This window comes from Vigna umbellata, chromosome 6 (genome assembly GCF_029865625.1).
Source record: "Vigna umbellata cultivar VRB3 chromosome 6, Vumbellata_1.0, whole genome shotgun sequence".
NCBI lineage: Eukaryota > Viridiplantae > Streptophyta > Magnoliopsida > Fabales > Fabaceae > Vigna > Vigna umbellata.
In genome coordinates, this window is record NC_142170.1 from 12,968,962 (window position 1) to 12,991,267 (window position 22,306).

Here is a 22,306-nt window from a genome sequence, read left to right on the forward strand (position 1 = left end):
TAACGGAGTAAGAGACTAGTTAACTGAATCGTAATTGAGAGGTTGGGTCTCGCTGCGATTGATCACGTAACTCAATCAAACTCATCAATAATCGAAGTTCTTCACCTTGATTGGTCACTTGCGCTTGCAATTCTTTCAATCGCCAAACGAACGCACTAAATCCGCTTTACTAACACTAAATCAACCAACAATGAACAGTATTAGGGTCTAGGAAATAGAGAAATTGAGAGATATTCGAGAAAGATGAAGAAATTCAGAGAGATGCAGTACATCTATAACCCATTAACCCCCTCCCGTTCCTTTAACCTGAAATGCTCCTTAATTCCCATTTTTCAAGAGATGTTGCCCGGTGTCTATATTACCTCCTTCTTCTTTCTCCCACTATCTTCACATGTTACACATTACCATTGAAGCCAAACTAGAGATCTATATAAAACTGTCTCATTTACGTTAAAATATAAATTTAAAAATGTACAAAATTTAGAATAATCTAATATTATTAACTAAGATAAAGATGCAAAACAAAGGCTTGTGACCAAGTGCCTTAGAAAATAAGGAAAGGTGACAAACAAAAAACAGAGTTAGGTCTCAATCTCACTCCGAAGGATTGATCAAGATTCAGAAGAAAAAGATATTCAAATGGTCCTTTAAGTTGTGTTACAGCAATTTGAAAAATTATTTGACAAATCAAAATTTGAAGAAGATCTAAACACTCTTCTTAGTTCTTAAAGTCCAGGGAGGAGATACAAGCTTCACCATCTTCCCTGCCTTTCATGTTGCAATGTTTCCTCAGTTATTTTACAAATATATTAAGTTAAATTACAGAAACCCAAAACTGAGATGAGAAGACAGAATCACAAAGCAAGGCTGCTAGATTCTGCCTCAAGATATTTACATATCCTCTCCATTACCTCTCTGCCCTTAACACTATTCTGAAGAAACCTCTCAGCACATCGCTGCTCCACCTTTTCAGCCATGGATGCCAGGGCCGACAATGGCTTAATCCGGATGCGAGTCTCCTGCTGGCAAACCGTCCAACCATTCGGGTTATCCGGGTGAGGGTCGTACCGGATCTTCTCTTCCACTTCTATGAACTTCTGGAGACTAATATTCCGAGAGGTTAGTTGCATGGAACGCGACTGTGCATCCACAACACTGGATTCTACACAGTGGCAAATATCCTGACCAACAATTCTACGAACAAACCAGGGTCCAGGACAATGGATCGTGATGGCACGAGTTGTGTAAAGCTTCCCCGATGAAGGGTCAAGACTATGGTTCAATGTGTCAACATCAAGAATATGGGATAATATGCGTTTGTTCTCTGGGTCAGCAAACTTGCGCCAAGATGCACTAGTTACACGTTCCCAAGGGTGTTTGTAGACGTGTTCCTGTCTGTATGCTTTCACCATTATGCTATCTCTTCACTCAATTAAGTCAACACACACCACACCAAAATTCTGTTTTAGGGTTTAGCTGCGAATTGATGGGGAATTTCACTCTAGCAGTGCAATCTGACAGGGGAAATGAACAATCAATCAATCTACCAAACTTGTTAAATTCAGATGTCAATAGCATCAAAGAAATCAAATTAAAAGCTTAAGAATCAAAACATCTGGTTGAATAATAGCAAATATCGAACTTATTACAAACAATGCAGTAGCCTAGAGGCAGATCAAGAAAAAACATAGCTATAGCAATCAAAGGGATGAAAAACTGAGACATTGAAAGGGCCGCGAAATGATAATAGATGTGAGCTATGAGAAAATTGGGAGCTTACCATAGAAAGATTAAAAGGGTTGTGAATTTCCCCTAATCGGAGATTTTGTGGGAATTGTAGTAGTCATTGGTATCACCTCACACAGATTTGTGTTTTGGTCAAAGTTCAATTACATCTTTCGACGAGACCTAGAGGATTTGTTTATTGGGCTGGGCCTGAGTCCAAGTAATGTTTTCTGTCCAAGAAAACCTCTTCCCGCAATTAAACTATTTTTTGCATGTCCTTTCTTCGTATATCTCTAAGTTTAATTGTGAAAACAAATTTATCCATTAAAATAAATATATATATGAAAAAAAAATTATATAACCACTCATTATTGTTTACTAAATCATATTTATTATGGTCCATTTATTTATTTACCGAAGGAGATACATCTCTAAGTCAATTTCGAACTTATTTTCTCTTTCTTGTTTTCTTGAACTTTCTTCTTTGATTTTTTTTCAACCGTGCTAGTGTCTTATTTCATTTTGTCTTTATTTATCTCGTTCATTTCATCTTGTTCATTTTTTTTGTATATTCGTTTTTTTTTGTTAAGTTAAGTTTAAAATTTTATATTTATTTTGATTAAAAATTTATATTTATTTTTATAAAGGAATATGCACTTTGAGTGGATGAATCAAGGTTGAACGTGTGTGTGAACAAGAACAACAACAGTTGTGGTGCAGGAGGTGTAAGGTGAAAGAAAGAAGGATAATTTATACATTTGAAAAGAAAGAAAACTTAGAAGTGTAAGAAGAAAGCATCTTTTTTACTTCATATTTACATTGAATAATAACTTAACAAGTATTTTAAAAATACAACTTATTTAGGAGATGTGGGTTTGGACTTGCTTATGGCTTTTTCTTTATGCATCCCCATCATTACTAATCGTAGTCATATAATAATAAAAAGGCTAAAATATCATCTTATTACATCATCTTCTTGTCAGTGGTGGAGTTTCATGACCATTATGGAGAGCTTTGGTTTCCGCAATTTTTTTATATGTATAAAAATTAGTATATAAATAAAAGTATTTTTTTAGTTATAGTATATTTGATTCCTCAGATTTATATATACTTATGCACATTTATATATACTTATGCACGAGGATTTACATCCATATATTTCTTAAAAATGAGAACCTAGCAGATCAAAATATAAAAAATATAGTAAATCTTATAAATAAAATTTTTGAATCCAAAAACAATTTTTTGAAAATCCATCACTGCTAACGCTGTAGAACAAGAAAAGAGATAATGGCTTGTGAAAAAAAAAAAAAACTCATTCCGAAAAGTTCTTTCCAGAACACATTTCATGTGTTTCAAAAATTATTTTTGAAAACTTGTTATAGATTGTATTTCATACATGTCAGAGCTTTTTTCATACATTCTATTACAGAAAACTTGTTTTTGGAAATCATGTTCAAGAAAATTAAAAAGAATTGTTCAGAAAAATTTTCAAATAAGGTAATCTGAAAGTCACCTTTAGAAATAATGGGAGTTGAAGAAAGAAAAAGTCTTAATTTATTCACAAATGATTAGGTTAAGATCACAAAGTGTTGATTTGTATAATAATGGACTGATTTAGCCTAGATCTGTTTTATCCTATTTATTTTCCAGAAAGCATCTACTAAAATATATGATGAGTGGTTATAAATCTCTTTAGAATCATAATCTCATATCTTTACAAGAGAATAACTAAAGAATATATATGTATGTTGATGTAACATATGCAAAAATGTGAATCCATTCTTCCCACTAACATAGTTGTTATGACTCATTCAAGAGAAATTATACGAAAATATAATAAAGTTTGAATTTTATGAGACGGATTCAAGAGTTAGTTCAAGAAGTTTAAAACATTCCTATTTTCCTTTGTAGACATTATTTTAGTAGTTGGTGGTTGATGTTACGAAGGATATGATCCAAGATCACCTAACTTCTACCCAAATCACGATATTCCACGTTGTTGTGTAATTCATCATCAATGAACTACAAAAAAAAAAAAGAATCTTGATGCCTTGATTACTTGTTTCATACGTGTGGTTTCCTCTGGGTAAATATCTTTCATCTCAAGTTCACAAGTTTGAAGTAGAAGATTTGCAAAATCAAAAGGATAATGTCAATTCAATGTTAAAGCAAGCATAATGATGTTGTCCTCCACTTGTCTACCCTTCATCTGTTTCAACCATAGACTTGGTTCTAATTTATATGCCATCTTTTACATCTCAACATCTTTTATGCTGCCACAAAGCCTACACTTTTGACAAAGAAGCCATCACTAATTAATTCACCATCATCCACCTAATTCATCGTCAACAGGGCCAAAGCCAAGCCTACTCCACATTATTTGGTAATTTTTAAGGTACACTACTACGTACATATACGATTCGTGTCCTGTCTCGTCCTACATTAAATCTAACAAAACAAAGGAACATTAGTATTCAACATGTGAAACTTCATTAATTGTTTTGTCCTCTCTGATTTTATATGCCAACATAGACAACGGGATTGATGATTAAAATATTACTCCTTCAACAGTTTTCTGATAAAGATCTATGGATTTCAAAAGGACAAAGAACATTGAATTATCATGTATATATTGGTCTCCATTGAAGCCTATGAGTACAATACAAAACAAGGATCTAACTGGAAAACTTGGTGTAGCAAATAGCTAAATTTGATGAATGGAAAGTGAGTATGATAAGTGAGTATGATAACTGCAATACAGAGGGCAAATCGTATATTTGAAAGATATAGTGTATGATTTATTGAGATATTGGTGATTAATAATTGAGAGGAGCATGAGGAAGGGTGGTGAAATGTCATGCTCCATTAATTAAAGAAAGAAATCCAATAAAAGAATGGATTGGTAAATGAGAAGGTGACAAGGTTCCAACATGAAGCAATAGCTTAGGGTGCACCTTCACGTTCTCATTACAATATAGGAGCTCCCATGTGATTACCGTACGACTAATTCATTTTGTCTTTTTCTCGACACTCTTTCAAAATTACTTTTGTTTGCTTATGTCTCGTCACACGTGTGACCATATGCTTTATCAGTTTATGCTACGCAAATCAAGCGCATTATTTATTATCACATTTTATCAATATCTAATAAATCTCGCTAGCTAGGTTTAAGCAGTTTTCCGACACCATAAAGACCATTTAGATTCATACATATTTATTTACATCTGTGAATTCCTCTATCACCTTCTTACCATTACAATGGCTATAATCACTAAATGAAGAAATAATGATAAAAAGATCTTGTCATGGGAGTAACATTACAGAACAGTGTAGTGCACAGAAAAAACAAAAGTAAATCCGCATACAACAGTACAACAACATCATTATAAAACGTTAATAGCAGCAGCAAGGGTGGATCAAACAAACACAGACCAGGTAGCTCTCTCTCTCTCTTTTGTAACGAAATGGCAGAGGAACTTGACCTCGACAACCTTAAGGTACTGAAAGTTTTAGGCAAAGGGGCCATGGGCACTGTGTTTCTCGTGCAACACAACTCCGGCCACGTGGCGCTCAAAGTGGTCGACAAATCATCATCCCTCCACGACGGTGCTCGCCGCGCCCACTGGGAAATCACTGTTCTCTCTCGCTTATCCCACCCCTTCCTCCCCACCCTACTGGGTTCCTTTGAGTCCAACAACTTAATGGGCTGGGCCGTCCCCTACTGCCCTGGCGGCGACCTCAACCACCTCCGCTATCGCCAAACGGATCACATATTCTCCCCCGCCGTCGTCCGCTTCTACCTCGCCGAGATCCTCTGCGCTCTCCACCACCTTCACTCCATGCACATCGTGTACCGCGACCTCAAACCCGAAAACGTCCTCATTCAACAATCCGGCCACGTCACTCTCACCGACTTCGACCTCTCCCGAACTCTCTCTCCCACCAAAACCAACACCTCCTCTCCCTCCAACTCCCACATTCCTGACACCGCCCCGCGCAAGCCCCGCCGCAACTTCCGCTGGGCCCCACTCACGAAGACCCCCAAGTCCGCCCGAGTCACCCCCGCAGCTCGCCGCGCCGCGCCAAGCTTCGAGCGCTCGAACTCGTTCGTGGGCACCGAGGAGTACATCGCGCCGGAGGTCCTCCGAGGCGAGGGGCACGGCTTCGCCGTTGACTGGTGGGCCCTCGGCGTCCTCGCCAACGAGATGGTGTACGGAACCACGCCGTTCAAGGGGAGGAATCGCAAGGAAACGTTTCGCAACGTGTTGTTGAAGACGCCCGAGTTTGTCGGGAAGAAAACAGCGTTGACGGACCTAATATCTCGGTTGCTAGAAAAGGACCCTTCCAAGCGTTTGGGTTATGTTCGCGGCGCCACCGAGATCAAGGAGCACGAGTTCTTCAGAGGGGTTAAATGGGACCTACTAACGGAGGTTGTGCGGCCGCCGTTTATTCCTTCAAGAGAAGAGGTTACGAAGCCTTTCGCCGATGGACTTGACGTAAGGGGATACTTTCAGAGTCTGAAATCTCCACCGTCTTTGCCCCCCTCGCCGTTACGGTCACCGTCGTGTGAGTTTCAGAAAAACGTTTCTTTACCGGAATTCTGACGCATGTGTGGGAGGTGGTAGACCTAGCTACCTATTCTTTTTAACTCTTTAAATTTCTGTCTATATTGGGGAATGAATAACGGTGTAGAACGCAAAGTAACGGAGTTACTCAGAATTTACTGCTATCATATGCTTTTGTATAGTTGGATACTACATATACAATTGTAAGATATTGTTGTTTATATGTCAAATATTTTTTGTTTCAGATGCATGAACATCCGTTCCCATCTACTATGTTATTCTTCTAAAAGTGTAAGAGTAAGATTTTAAATATTCTTCTATCCTATTTAATTAAAATATATAATAAAATATATTTATTATATTTCTAATATATTTCTCATTACAACAATAACATATTTAATATAATTATTTTATTATACAAGCTGAGATTACAACACTATATAAAAATATTTGTGCGCCACAAAAGAACTCCCTCTTTTAGTACTAATATTTAATTTGCTTATAACATTTCATTTTCTTAGTTTTGAGTCTCAAATATGGGTGAAGATGCATACATGCCCATGTTATGTCTAATTTTTTGCAAATAAACTTAGTCTCAACATCAAATAAACTAAATTTTTGCATACAATAAATCAATAGTAGAAAACTATACCAAAATAATATACAAAAATTTTAAATACATTAAAATAGGTGAAAAAAAGAATGCATAACTTAAGAATATGCTTTAAGGAATGTGAATAATACCATAGATAACATTGAAATTATGTATATAGGTAGCAACGATATGAGTAGTTAATGTAACATAAATAATCAAACATAAACAAATATTTAAGGTTTAAGTGAGACGAAAAGAGAAAAACAAACCGTGGAGAAAGAAAATGAGAATGAAAAGAATTAAAAAAGAAAAAGTTTGTTATTCATGATAGAAGAAGAAAAATTTTGTGTTCAACGATAAACAATAGAGATTTTCAGAAGCAAAAATATAAAAAAATATTCATAGTCGTATAAACTATTATTTTAACTTAACCATAGTATATTCTTTAAAAATAACTTCAAAAATTGTCACCCTATATATAGATTACATTCTTTTTATATTTGTAGTCTATTAATGTAGTAATTTTATATATATTCAGGGAAAATTATACTTTGAGATCCATAATTTTTTTTTCTTCCATTTTACAACTCCTTTCAATAATAAAATATTATATCTAACTAATATAAATAAATATAAAAAAAATTATGAAAGAGAACTATTAGAATTGTTAAATAGGAGTGTGAAAAAAAGAAAGTGTTGGTCCATATTTAATTCTTTGAAAAGTGCAGCATCATATTCCTTTTTCTTTTGTAAAGAAAAATGCTCCCAAGAACTATGCTCTATAAACAATACTTTAATATTTATTCCTCAAATATTCGATAAGTTTGTGTTATTGATATCTCACATGTGATTAAGATGAAATTGGCATCTAGTTTCTAATTTGCAAGATATTGATATATTTGTTTTCACTGGATACTTCTATTATATATATATATATATATATATATATATACACACATATAAACACACACACGTGTTAAATTTACTTTTCACTAGCTGAGAATCACTAAAATAATAAAATTTTAGGAAAACATATAATTTTAAAAAGAATGATTAAAAATTATAAAAAAACATGTGGTACTTACATTTAATTCAAAATAATTATGCAATTATCTTTAAACAGATAGGTTGTTAATTATGTATTCTATTAAGTTGGAAAAAAATTATTTAGTAAAGGATAAAATTATCTAATTAAAAAATGTATAATTATAATAGTATATAGATTATTTAAAAAAAAAGGTATGATTATGTAATAAAAAATAATAATTTGTTAAAAAAAAGCGTATACGATAATATTGAAAAATCCAAATAAGTTTTTCAACATGCACATTACACATTACATTGGGTTGGATCGATCTTACTGAAATATTCAATGATAATCACGTCATAAGGGAAAGAAATTGACATAAAAGTAAAAAGAATTTCTTACACAATAACCTTCGAGTTGCATCGAGTACGAATGATTGAAAATCGCATGTGTTGTTAAAAAATGTATTGTTTTTTGTTATTTTAGGTCGTGTTTGCTGAGTTTAAGTGTTGTGACATTGTGTAGTAGAATCTTTAAGGTACATTGTGGCATTATGGGTTATTGATATAAACATTGTTGGAGTAGGGAAAGTACTAAAGGCATCTCTCTTTTGAGAAGAAAAGGTGTTGTAGGACCAATTGCTATTCTAAGTGGGAAAAACCATCTTATTCAAAGACAAATTATGAGGATAATTAATAACACTGTTTATCTCGTGAAGAGTGGCCATTTTCTTATCAAGTAAAGTCTTTACACGTAATCAATTTCTCAAGTTATTATTCTTCACCTTGTTCTCTTCTCATCATGCAATTCTCTTATTTTACGGTTTTCTGTCTTAAAACTATGCAGAAATAGATGTGCAAGCTGGTATTCTCATATTATATAATAATTTATAAATGTGTGGTCAGCATAATTGCCTTACCCGTAAAAAACCTTTTTCATATATCTTTCAAGTATTTCTTAGCAGTTTTATTTAATGTAAAAAGTCAATAGAAGCATGCATACGGAACAGAAAGCTAAGAAAATATTAAACAAAGAACAAGAATAACTGATGTGATGACAAATTTGCACACGCATGTCAATGTGCGGATTTTCACCTTGACTTGTGAGGGTAAAGATGAGAGTCATAGAACTCTAAGAGTGAAAGGATAAAAAGGTATTTAAAATGTGATAGAAAGATAGGTAAAATAAAGAAATTCATCGACATTGTTATATTTTGGGGAGAAAAAAATTGTGGAATCATTTGAATGAGAACCGTTAAATCATGGTTTTAAAAATGAGATTTTTACGAGATTCTCTCTGATCTGCACACCAAATGAAAATGAGAATTTTACGAGACAAAATGGTAATGTTACTTCACTCAACTCAACTGTGGGGTGTGCTGAGAATGTAGTGGTGTGTGTTGAAAACAGAGTAAGATTAGGAATAGGTTCCCTAATAGAATAGCACTGACACGAAGTAGAGTTTCTTGTGTCGGTCAATTTTGGCTTCATGTAAGGTAGAAAGTTGGTTAGAATTAGAAAACAAAACACTTTCTTTCTTCTTTAACCTATGTACCTATTTGTCTTCTACCTCTGTCTCACTGAAATTTAAGGTAGTTTTTTGCACTTTGGTCACTGCAATACTTTCATCACCATAGCAACCAGCAACTGTAACAAATGGTGACTTATGAATAATGCTTGAGGTGACTTGGTTTGCATCTCACAGCTTTCAAGTCTTCTCTCTTGTATTGTATTGTCCTTAGTTGACATGACTCCTTATTATGTCTTCTTTTGTACCTTAATATATATATATATAATATTACATAATTGAAGGGATGAGTTGCCGAAAGCTTTGTATAATTATAACTAGCAAGAATTTGGTCCAAGCTTTTCTAGGGGAAACATTACCTTTAACTTTAAGTAATATATTAACATGTTGTTTTCACAATTTGTGCTTTTGTGGTCAAAACAAAAATAAAGGATCACAGATTAATTTTTCCATTATATTATTTCATTTGGCTCAATTTTTATTAAAAATCTTTCCACTGATTCAATTTGTCTTAATAGATATCTTAAAAGCTTGTTTTCACTATTCTCTCATGTTCTTGTTTCATTTTATTTTGGAAAAATCATTTTTTACACATTTTTGTATTATTTTTCCGTTATTATATTCAATATTAACAAAGTTTATTAAAGTATATTTTCTCTTATATCAACTTTCATTACCCTTTTTTCTTTTGTGCTTTTTCTCAAATGATATATTGTATTTCATAAAATAAAAACATCAATTTCATTAAATAAATGGTTTATGAGGTACAAATTTAATTATTTATACACCTTTAATAATTTTATATATTACTTATTTTTTCACACCAAAGTATCTTATTTTTATAATTTTAAGTGTTGAACTATGTAAATCCTTAAATGAGTGTTCTTTTGATATTCAATCCTTAATAATATCATGTTTATTTCTTTTTTTTTTGTAAAAATAATTATTTAAGTAATAATTAAAACAGTAAGTTGTAAATATAAATACGAGTATAGTTATATTCTTTATTCAATAGAGATGAAACATAACAAAAATTACATTTCTAAGATATATCACGTGAACGAAGATAACTTTTTATTTCAAATATAACATTACAAGAAAATAATTAATTAATAATAAATTTATAGACAAAAAGTAATTGATGATTATATTAATTTTATATTATTAACTAAAAGATATCTGTATCTAAAATAATTTCTATTTAATGAAAATTTATAATTAGTTTTTAATATTAATTAAAATACTTTTAACTATTTAAAATTATAGATTTTAAATTAATAATATTAAAAACCAATTTAACTAAAACTAATTTTAAAAGCTAATTTAGACTCTGGTTCAAAAATCAATTATAAATTTGTAATAATAAAAAATATTTTAGATACTAATAATTTTTAGTTTATAAAATTATATATAATATTATTTGCATTCTGAATTTATAATTATTTCAAATTATATAATCTAAAACATAAAGTAATATATTTTTTGGTTTCAGACTATGTAATATGGTTATACATTCAGAATTTAAAATGTAAAACGAAAAATAAAGGATATAATTGGTATTTTAAAGATTATGGAGGTACATTGAAGAAAATATAAGAGTGCAGAAGCAATGGCCAACATTTAAGTGGTCCAAAAAGCCTTCTTCTGGGTCAATGAATTTAGGCTCCAGAGTCGCTGGTGAGTCTAGCTAGTAAAAATTACCAATATTATAATATTTTAAATGTTCATTCTAACTAATCTCGGCGTATTTCACTGGGTTAATTAAGCAATGATATAATAATAATAATTTTATAATTGATTATATTATTTGAGGTGCATTTCACTTAATCAAACATAATACTTATATTTTAATTAACTATATTATTCGACCCAATTTGAGATTCAAATATTACTTTATTATTATACCTTTTAGAAGTTTATGAGTAATAATTATGAATCTTTTTTAAACTCTAAATAAAATTAAATAAAAAATATTTCAATAATAGTTATTTGATAATATTATATGTATCATATGATCGTTTGGTCAATTTCGGACTATCTAAATAGTTAATCATACCATAAAAATAATTACACATTATTATTAAGATCAAATATTTATAATTAACCACCTCTAACCCTTATAATTAGACTACTAGTAACTTATGTAATAATAAACTGTTGATTTTGACACACACCCAAAACTCTATCTTAAGCAACAACAATAATATTAATAATATAAAAATTTCTTATAACAATGTAAATAAATACTTAAACATTTTCATGTCATCATTCGAAGTTCACATTTTGGTATATATGTTTTTCTTGCACTCTACTCAGTGTTTTTTATTTACTATTTTTTAAATAAACTTCCCTTCTCCGTCAACCATTCTCTTCTCCCTGCCAACACACCATTTTCTTATTTATTAAGTACCCACCAAAGGAATAATATATATCCCAAACCATATAAAAGGGTTTTAAACATCTAACACGATTCATTCACATTCATAACAACACAAAATATAACTTTTTTGGTGATATCTATCTATCTATATCTAATACAACCGATATAAAATTCACAATTTTTAATAATATTTTAGGGTAAAACATTATCCGTGTCTCAAAATTTATAACATCATCATATTAGTTTCTTAAAGGTTTAATGTCTCAACAGGTCCCTATTTTTGTTCAGAATTTGAAATAGGTTCCTTTATTTTTTTGGGTCTCAATTAGGTCCTTATTTTTGTTAATTTGGTGTCTGTCCTCAGGCCACGTCACACATTCATTAACGCATGAAATTGACGGAAAGAATTTATTTGCATCAAATTAACAAAAATAAGGATCCAATTGAGACGCCAAAAAATAAAGGGACCTATTTCAAATTCTGAACAAAAATAGGGACCTATTGAGACATTAAACCTTTCTTAAATAGGATTAAGAAAATCACACTGAAGCTATCAAGAGTGAAATTTGCAATCACCTCAAAATTTAAAAAAAGAAAAAAAAACACGTAAAACCTAAGTTATAATACTGACATATGTGTGTATAAGCTAACATGTCAAAAACACAAATAGGGTTAGGAATTTATTTGAAACTGTACATGTTTATTATGATTTTTTTTTTACATTCTAGAGATTAATAATAAATAACAATTCGCTTACCAAAATTATATTGTATATGCTAAATTTAAACTGATAAAATAGCATAAGATCAACTTATATAATGAAGTGTGTTTTTAATGTATTTGAGCCTATTCTCCTCCAAAAATTCAATAAATTGTGTATTTATTTAAATGATTGCTCATTTTTAACCTGTTTTGAGCAGCTTCTTTCTGCGTTTCCATAATTTTTTTTTCTCATAACCCTCGTAAATTTTTGTATTTTAAATTCTAGAAGGAAAGTTTTATATTTTAAAGTATATAATTTGAAATATATTTTTTATTTTATATTTTGAAATATACAATAAAAAATACTACTTTTAATATTTTGAAATATAAAAATTGTATTTCAAATAGCATAATTCAGAATACTACAAAAGTTATATATTAAATTATACAATTTAAAATATATTTATATTTTAAATTTTAAATTCTAAATATAAAATATATTTTTTTATTTTTATTCTGAAATAGAAAAATAATATTCCAGATTATATATTTTAGAATACAAAAAATAAGATTACAGTTTGAAATTATGAAGATGCTAAAAGAAATAGCTCGTCTTTTGACTATCCACATTCCAAATATTCCATTGAACTTATTGGACTGAACTCTCTTCAGAGTCCAATTCTAAACAATATTAAAAATTTATAAACTTTTTGCCTTATTCATACTTTTTTAAAAATAAATGTCCATATTGATTTAAATATATTTTATTATTCAAAAATTTCGTAACTTAACTCACAAATAATTTATTTAAATATATTTTTTTATTATAATTTATTTTATATATTTATTATTTACTCGTCTATTACTTTATAACAATATCATCAAAGAATTTACTATTTCACCAATAAAATATTATTATAAAGATACAAATTAAAAATTATAGAATTTACATGATAAATAAATAAATTAAATATTTAAATTATTCAAATATTATTTAACAATACTTTAGTCTTTAAAAATATCTATTTGTCACTCCACTTGATTATATGTAATAAAAAATTATAAAATGTAGTAAAAAAAAAGAATGAATTGTTATTAGGAAGTTATGAGTTAACTCAAAACATGACTAGCCCATAATTTAAGGGAATTAAATTCACTTTACCCACATTAAAAAAAAGTATATTTTTCTAACCTAATCTAAAGGGGTTGACTTTTGAATTTAAATCCCTTACCCTTCTATTTAAAATTAGTTACTTTTTTATTTAAGAAATGTTTAATTTTTAGATATTATTATTACCTTTTCTCAAAGGGATAGAACGGCTTCAGTTGGCTTTTGTTAGCACTTTGCAGTGCGGTTTTGCTGCGGATTTCCGTGATTACTACCTTTATCATCCAACTCTGACACTTGCAAGCCAAAGGTAACGGTCACTTCATCACTTCACGTCAAAGGTTTATCAGAAGCCTTCTAATATTTTTCATAATAAACAGTTTTGATCAAAATTCTGCAACCTTTTGCTTTAACTTACAAGTTTTCGAATGAATCCACTTTGACACAGATGGCCATGCTTAACGCTTCAGTTAAGACTGCTCTTACGAAAAATATACGGGCAAAACAAAAAAAGAATGAAATTTTGAATTTTGACCACAAACTATTATGCCCTTTGTGCTTTTATTTACCAGATGGTGATTTCTAGCGATACTATTACTATACAAGTGTTTGAAATTTTATCTGAAAAATCAGTTTCTTAAACACGGTTCATGGAGTTTACTTAGCTTGCTTTTATATGTGTAGACCCACTTATATGTCTCTCTGCTGTTTTAAGCGGTTGATGTTTGACACTCCGTTACTTAGCTCACCCAAGTACTTAATTCACGTGTTCCACCGAAACTGATGTCTGTTGGGTAATGCTAACTCTTCCATGCTTCATGTTTTTAATTTGTTCCCGTATTTTTGCCGAGTTTAAGGTTCATGTTGATTTGGATTTTCCAGGAGGATGATGGCTTTTGTGTTTGCTTTTGTTGCAATTGTGCTGTGGGGTTGCGCTGAGTGTAAAGAGTGCACAAACAATAATGCTCAATCACATACTTACCGTTACCAGATATTGACATCCACGAATGAATCTTGGAACATAATCTCGCATTATAAATTGGCTCCAAAGGATGACCATGACCACGTTTTGGCTGATTTGCTACCAAGGAAGTTGTTGAAAGAGGAACACCAACATGATTGGGATGTGATCTTGAGAAAAACTGAGAAAGTGAGTGTCTTGAAGCCACCCCATCAACGCCAAGATTTTCTGAGAGAAGCGTCTCTGCATGATGTAAGATTGCATGAGGGTTCAATCCATGGTCGGGCTCAACAGACAAACTTAGAGTATCTGTTGATGTTGGATGTGGACAGGTTACTCTGGAGCTTTAGGAAGACTGCTGGTCTTCCAACTCCTGGAACACCATATGGAGGATGGGAAGATTCAAAAATAGAGCTTCGAGGTCATTTTGTTGGTTAGTTTAATTTCATTCATCATCTGGTTTTTTATCATCACAATTACAATTTTTCACATCTAGTGAAATTATTAGGTAGTCTGAGATAATCATATTAATATCTGCATAATATACGGTTAAGTTTGATTATTTGTTAGTCATAAATTGAAAAATTCAAGTATCCATCAAGTGGAAATTGGTCAGGACCACGGTTATGTGGTGGTCTTGCATTTAAGTTATGGAATTAATCTTTGGTTTTAAGTCACTATGTCTAAGAATCAAACTCAAATATTCCTTCACAAACACGTATGTTTCTCAACCAAGTCACACTCATTGAATTTGATCGTCTGCTTACTAATTCTAACTTGTAGTAAGGTTCATTTTTCATTCCTAGCTCCTTGCGTTTCTTCATCAAGAGTTCTTAACTGCTAGGAATGAGAAGAAAGGGCTATGAAAAACGATTGAAAGCTTAACAACACAGCATAAGACTGTTATTGATGTAATCACAACTGCTTGAACTTAACTCTAATCGATTTTTTTTTCACTCACAGATTAAAAAATGTATGAAAGTGTTTACTTGTAAATAGCTGACATATGACTGCAACTTTCAGCCTTTGCAATTCATTTTTCATGGTTAACTATAATTCCTTTCTTGTAATATTTTCAAGGGCACTACTTGAGTGCATCAGCTTTAATGTGGGCCAGCACACATAATGATATCTTGAAGAAGAAAATGACAGCCATTGTTGCCAATCTCTCAATCTGTCAAGAGAAAATTGGTACAGGGTATCTCTCTGCATTTCCATCTGAATTTTTTGACCGATTTGAAGCTACTGAGCATGTTTGGGCTCCCTATTACACCATTCACAAGGTACCCTCAAAAGGTGACTGATAATTTGATTGTGCAACTACATTCAGCCTTAAAATTATGGCATTTCAACTCAGACATATTTGGATAGATTTCTGTATAATAACTTACAAGAAAAGAAAAGAAGAAGAAAAATAAAGGAAAATTTCCTATAAATTAGCATTACTTCATATATATATATATATATATATATATATATATATATATATATATATATATATATATATATATATATATATATATATATATATATATATATATATATAGGTATTCTTTTGTTTAACATATCCAGAAACTAATTTTAATTCAGTTTTTTTTTTCTCAAAAATGTATTTCGGCAGATATTGGCTGGCCTTCTGGATCAACATTCTATAGCTAAAAATCCTCAAGCTCTAAATATGGTGAAACGGATGGTAGATTACTTTTTCAACAGAGTGCAGAATGTTATAACAAAATTTAGTATAAGTAGACACTATCAATCACTGAATGAGGAAACTGGAGGCATGAATGATGTCCTGTACAAACTATACAGCATAACGGTACGTTAATTTGGTCCATTTCGTTTCTTTAACATTACTTTTGTTGACTCCTAGGCATATTTGATGTAAGTATGCTCTTTACCTAACGGATAAATTTCTCATCCAAAATAGAGAGATTATTCTGATATCATACTCTATTTTCAGTTCTTACTTTGTTTCAGTTTTTTTTACTAAGTGTTAGCTTCTTGTTCATGCTACCTAGTTATGCTGTAAACTTACATGCCTTGTCAATGCAGGGAGATCAAAGGCATCTACTGTTAGCTCACCTGTTTGACAAGCCATGCTTTTTAGGTTTGCTTGCAGTGAAGGTAGTAATAATATTTTTTTTTCATTATGATATAATTACCACCAAGTTCATACTGTAAAAAATTTCGTTATGTAGCTTCTGCTGGTTGAAAAAAAGTGATCTTTTATAAATTCAAAAACCCCTTTATGATTGGTTTCGTGTATCAAACAAATTCTTTAAAACGATTTTGTTTGTTTTTTTAAAAAATTGAACCATATATAAGAATGGAACGGATAATCGAACTGCACTGGACAAACAAACTGAACTGAATCACTTTAAACTTAGGGGCCTTTTTTTCTAGTTTAAATGTTGTATTTAATCTTTTTCAAGGCATGTGAATTCTGAAGTTCTATGATGTAGGCTAATGATATAGCTAATTTTCATGCTAACACGCATATCCCAGTGGTTGTTGGATCTCAAATGCGGTATGAAGTCACTGGTGATCCACTCTATAAGGTAAATATGTGTGCTGTAGATTACTGGTACTGAAATTTGTTATTATTATTTTGAATTCCAATTCAGATTCTTGGTTTTTGGTGTTAGGAAATAGGAACATTCTTTATGGATATTGTTAACTCTTCTCATACTTATGCGACTGGAGGGACATCAGTCGATGAATTCTGGTATCAAGATTTCAGCATTTTAGTTTTAGTTGTTTTTCATATGCACTTCAGTTATCCATTAAACAACTGTATCTATAAAAGCAATAATTCTGGTTCTTCTTGCTAATATGTATTCACAGATTTTATTGTTACTACTATTTCTAAAAATTTGCTTTGCTTCGATTTTTCTTCATAGGAGTGATCCAAAGAGAATTGGAGACACCCTAGAATCAACCGACAATGAGGAATCATGCACAACTTACAATATGTTGAAGGTACAGCCAATCTTCATCAATCATCATGTGGGAAGCTGAAAATGAATATAAAAAATGGTAGATTTATTATCACATGATGTGTTACATTAGTATGTATTTGTGGATTTATGTGCTTATATGAGTGTACGTAAACAATTTCCTAGGAAGTTTTTATGTTGTCCTCTCTAAGTACAAGGGAAACAAACAATTTTTCAGGTTTCACGACACCTGTTCAGATGGACCAAAAAGGTATCATATGCAGATTATTATGAGCGTGCCTTAACAAATGGTGTATTAAGCATTCAAAGAGGAACAGAACCTGGAGTGATGATATACATGCTTCCTCAAGGTCGCGGGGTTTCCAAGGCTAAAACTAGCCTTGGTTGGGGAACGAAGTTTAACAGTTTCTGGTGCTGCTATGGAACGGGTGAGCCTGTGTTCATCATATACTTCTCAAGTTGCATCATCAAAGTTTCAAACTAAACTACACCATATCATTTCTATACTTCTCGATACACTTTATGTTTAAATTTGTTTCCCTGTTTATTAGGAATTGAATCATTCTCAAAGCTGGGAGATTCCATCTATTTTGAAGAGGGAGGGAAAAATCCTACTCTTTACATTATCCAGTACATATCAAGCTTCTTCAATTGGAAGTTTGGGCAAATTATTGTTAATCAGACAGTTGTTCCAGCTGTTTCATGGGATCCTTTCCTACGAGTGACATTTACATTTTCTCTAGCTAAGGTGCTTGTTACATTTGTTCTGCATCTCATGTAGCAAACATTCACCTTAGATGCATTAGAGTAAACACTCTAATAGTTAATCTGAATTTATTTGGTATGTAATTAATCAGGAGAAAGGAATACTTGTCACTTTTTCACATGTTTGAGCCTTCTTCAAAAGAAACCAACGAGTTACCAGGTGTATAACCCCTGCCTTAGTCTTCTAAAACGTATCTACTTATGCAGAAAACTGGTGCTTTGTCTACACTTAACTTCAGACTACCAACTTGGACACATAAGGATGGTGCAAAGGGTGTTTTGAATAATGAGTCTTTATCTCTGCCAACCCCAGGTGTGAATGTCTGTTTAGAACCAAAAGTTAAGATTTCACTGTAGTTACATACATTGATACATAGTAAGAAAAAAAAATTAACACTTGCAACTTCCTGGAAATGTAGGAAAATTTTTGTCCATTACCAGAAAATGGAATGCTGGTGACAAGCTAAGCCTTCAATTTCCCATTACCCTAAGAACCGAGGCCATAAAAGGTAGCTTGAGTAGATATTGATTCCATTTGTGGTAAATGTTAATTACCATTGCTCTTCTGTCAAAGTGTGCATAATATATCTGATGGAAAAAAATAATCATGTGTTTCACATTACTGATATAGTGTTTTGAATCAAATACAGATGACAGGTCTCAATATGCCTCTATTCAAGCAATTCTATATGGTCCTTATCTTCTTGCTGGTCACACCACTGGTGATTGGGACATCAAAGCTGCACCAAATGCATCTATAGAAGACTGGATCACTCCAATTCCAGCCAGCTACAACAGTCACTTATTCTATTTTTCCCAAGCCTTTGCCAACTCAACTTTTGTTTTCACAAACTCCAAGCATTTAGCAATGCAAAAATTACCTGTGCCTGGAACTGATTTGGCTCTTCATGCAACTTTTAGAGTTATCCAAGGAAAATCTTCCACAAATTTCACAACATTGACAGATGCTATTGGTAAAACAATAATGCTAGAACCGTTTGATCATCCAGGAATGCGAGTGATTCACCAAGGAAGGGAACATCCTCTTACGGTAGTAGGCTCTTCCTCTGGTGGCTCCTCTTGTGTTTTTGTTGTGGTTCCAGGATTGGATGGACGAAAGGAAACCATATCTTTGGAATCCAAAAGCCATAACGGTTGCTTTGTGCATAGTGGGTTGCATTCTGGTAGAGGAGTGAAACTCAGTTGCAATTCTTCTTCTGATGATACATTTAAACAATCAGCAAGTTTTATTGCCAAAAGAGGAATAAGCAAATATAATCCTATCAGCTTTGTGGCCAAAGGAGTAAACAAGAATTTTCTTCTGGAGCCGTTATTGGCCTTCAGAGATGAGTCTTATACGGCCTATTTCAACATTAAAGGTTGACGTAAGGTTTTAGGCCATATAGGAGTTGAAATAAGGCAGTGTAATTTTCATCTGTTAAGTTTACCGAATAGTTATGGACATATATGGTTATGGCACTCATAAAATGGGAGAATGGTATAAGGTTATTATTATTTAACAACATCAGAATAAGACATTTGTAAAATATAGTAGTCTCGATAAATAAATAGAATAATCAAAGTGTTTTTAATGTAGTCACTGGTATTTGTTAATTTACATAGCATATACACGTTCTTTTGAAAAGTGTGCATATGTTGCAATTCTGCAATCTGTCAAAGGTTGTTTTGATAAGTATCACTAGGTGTTATTAATCTTTTTAACTCAAACCAGTATTTATAAATTTTAAAATGAATTTTTTATTAGTCACATGACCCAATTGATAATAATTACATTTTGTCTTATTAAGGCTAATATTTTTATATACTTACAGTCTAGTATTTTAGTTATGATCAGACGGTCACGAGAACGAGATGAGTCGCAATTATGTTTATCCCATGATCAACCGTTTAATACTGAATTAACCGTCCAATATTAAATTAACCGGATGGTCAGTATACTAATATTTTCAAATACTTGTATAAAATATCAACATTTTATATCTTATAAATGTTTTAAAATGTAGTATTTTTTTTTTATAGAATGTCAATAAACATCAGCAGTTAGTTACTGTTGAATTTGTACCCTCAGAATTTCCACTTTTGTAGAGCCTAACCCAATAGTTTTTAACGCTTTCACGAGTCATCTGAATTGGGTTTTTTGTATAATTTTGACTTCTACATGTTACATGGTTCAGGTTGCAGCAAGTGGCGTAATATGAAACAAAAACAAGTTTCAGATTGTACAAAATAATCTTGACCCGAAGGAATTGTACTTACAAGTCCAATAAAAACAAAAAGGCTGTCACTGAGAAACGTGGATCATTAATTTTACGTTCAAAATTTTCGAATTCAAGCCTTTATGAACATAATTACATTATTATTTTCTCCAGTACGATTTAGGTTCGATCAAATTAAGGTATTGTGCTTCAGAAAAAAAAAAAGCCTGTCTAAATTTCAGGACCTGTGATTTCAAATTAGGTTTTGAAATTTTTTCTTTTCCTATTTTTTATTTACATTATTAGAATTAAGATACCTCGGTGTTTGGGAATTCTGATATAAACTGTTCTAAGAAAATGTTTAATGAATTAAAAAAGAGTTAAGGAATCAGTACAATAATATAAATTTTGGAATATTTAATTTAAAAGAAACAATTAAAATTAATAATATTTTGTTAAATATCATATTGGAGCTGCATTGAAAATTGGGATCATCCTAAAATAGAAAAAAAGAAATTTTGGGTTTTTAACCACTACACTAAACTTAAAGACATGTGAAGTGATTTTTAAAAACTTATTATTTAAAGTTATTTCCTTTTCATGTCTCACCATTTTAACACGGAAAGAAGTTTAAGAAGTGATACCACTACTCTCTCTTTTCAACTTATTATTAATTCCAAAGTAAATAATAAAATGAGCTATAGCATATTATTTATCAAATTTAGTTAAATAAACTTACTGTTTTAAAAGTTAAAATAAAATAATTTTATTAATAAACTAAAATTAGTCAAATATATCCGTTAATATGTAAAAAGTCTTGTGTTAGTGTTTTAAAAACAATATTGTCATTTGTATAAAAATAATTTTAACTTACAAATTTCTTTTATTTTATTTTGTTTTCTAAAACCCCATATAAGTATATTTACTCAAAATAATGTATGGTGACGTGTTTGTTGCACATCAGAAACTAAATGAAAATAGTAACAGTAATAAGGTTATGAACAACACGATTGATGACTTTTAATGTTATTGTGATTAAGCTTACCACTCTTTTCTTCTTGTTTAGCTTCATCAAATAATTGGATCTTAAGATTAGTGAAAATCAACAATGTTTTTCTTTCATGGTAATTTATAAAAAGAAAAATCTATATGAAGCTGTTACTAGATCTCTTTACTACTAAAAAATACTTTTTATAATCCTAAATATACAAAAGGCTTAATACCCTATTTTGTCCCCAGTTTCGTTCGACAATGTCAAATTAGTCTATCCTTTAAAACGTGCGTCAATTACGTTCCTACCTAATAAAATTTATATCAATAAATCCCTTCCGTTAAATCCGTACAAACGACAATAGAAGAGAGAAAAAAATAATTAACGCCGTTTGTACGGATTTAACGGGAGGGATTTCATTGATATAAATTTTATTAAGTAGGGACATAATTGACGCACGTTTTAAAAGATGGACTAATTTGACATTGTCAAGCGAAACTGGGGACAAAATAGGTATTAAGCCTATACAAAATATAAGTTATTCCCCGGCAGCTTTCAGTGTCAGATTCAGCTCCTTGAAATTGAATGCTGCATCCAGCTATTATCCCTACGTGTGGTGTTTTACGTCTCTCACTCTCAGCCATTCGTTTGGTCCCTACATTCACTCCAACATTAATGATTTCTTAATTGCATTTCAGATCCCTTCCTCACCAATTTTATATTCTTTTCAGTTCATAAATAACCTTAGATTAACAAAACATTCAACAATTATTCTTCCCAA

General features: G+C 31.4%; 2 protein-coding genes and 1 pseudogene across 3 annotated transcripts; 2 read left to right on the forward strand and 1 right to left on the reverse strand.

Annotated features, from left to right (window-relative positions):
* Nucleotides 1-607: 607 nt before the first annotated feature.
* Nucleotides 608-1,934, reverse strand: LOC124825209 (MSF1-like family protein). The gene is made up of 2 exons (XM_047297775.2): nt 1,781-1,934; nt 608-1,514 (listed from the first exon to the last, which is right to left on the reverse strand). Exon 2 carries the CDS (start codon nt 1,410-1,412, stop codon nt 855-857), a length of 558 nt encoding a protein of 185 aa, XP_047153731.1. The 5' UTR covers nt 1,413-1,514; nt 1,781-1,934; the 3' UTR covers nt 608-854.
* A 2,975-nt stretch (nt 1,935-4,909) lies between these two features.
* LOC124825210 (serine/threonine-protein kinase UCNL pseudogene) lies at nt 4,910-6,537 on the forward strand (annotated as a pseudogene).
* Nucleotides 6,538-13,803: 7,266 nt separating this feature from the next.
* Nucleotides 13,804-19,914, forward strand: LOC124825213 (uncharacterized). 2 transcript variants are annotated; one of them, XM_088093322.1, is made up of 14 exons: nt 13,804-13,942; nt 14,348-14,426; nt 14,515-15,026; nt 15,674-15,876; nt 16,215-16,412; nt 16,649-16,720; nt 17,059-17,154; nt 17,242-17,321; nt 17,497-17,575; nt 17,771-17,981; nt 18,105-18,301; nt 18,526-18,631; nt 18,738-18,827; nt 18,969-19,914. In XM_088093322.1, the coding sequence occupies exons 2-14, from the start codon at nt 14,416-14,418 to the stop codon at nt 19,700-19,702; spliced, it is 2,589 nt and encodes an 862-aa protein (XP_087949448.1). In that variant the 5' UTR covers nt 13,804-13,942; nt 14,348-14,415; the 3' UTR covers nt 19,703-19,914. The 2 variants fall into 2 exon arrangements, with proteins under 2 accessions (XP_087949448.1, XP_047153734.1); XM_047297778.2 differs by having other exon boundaries at nt 13,812-13,942; nt 14,317-14,426.
* The last annotated feature ends 2,392 nt before the right edge of the window (nt 19,915-22,306 follow it).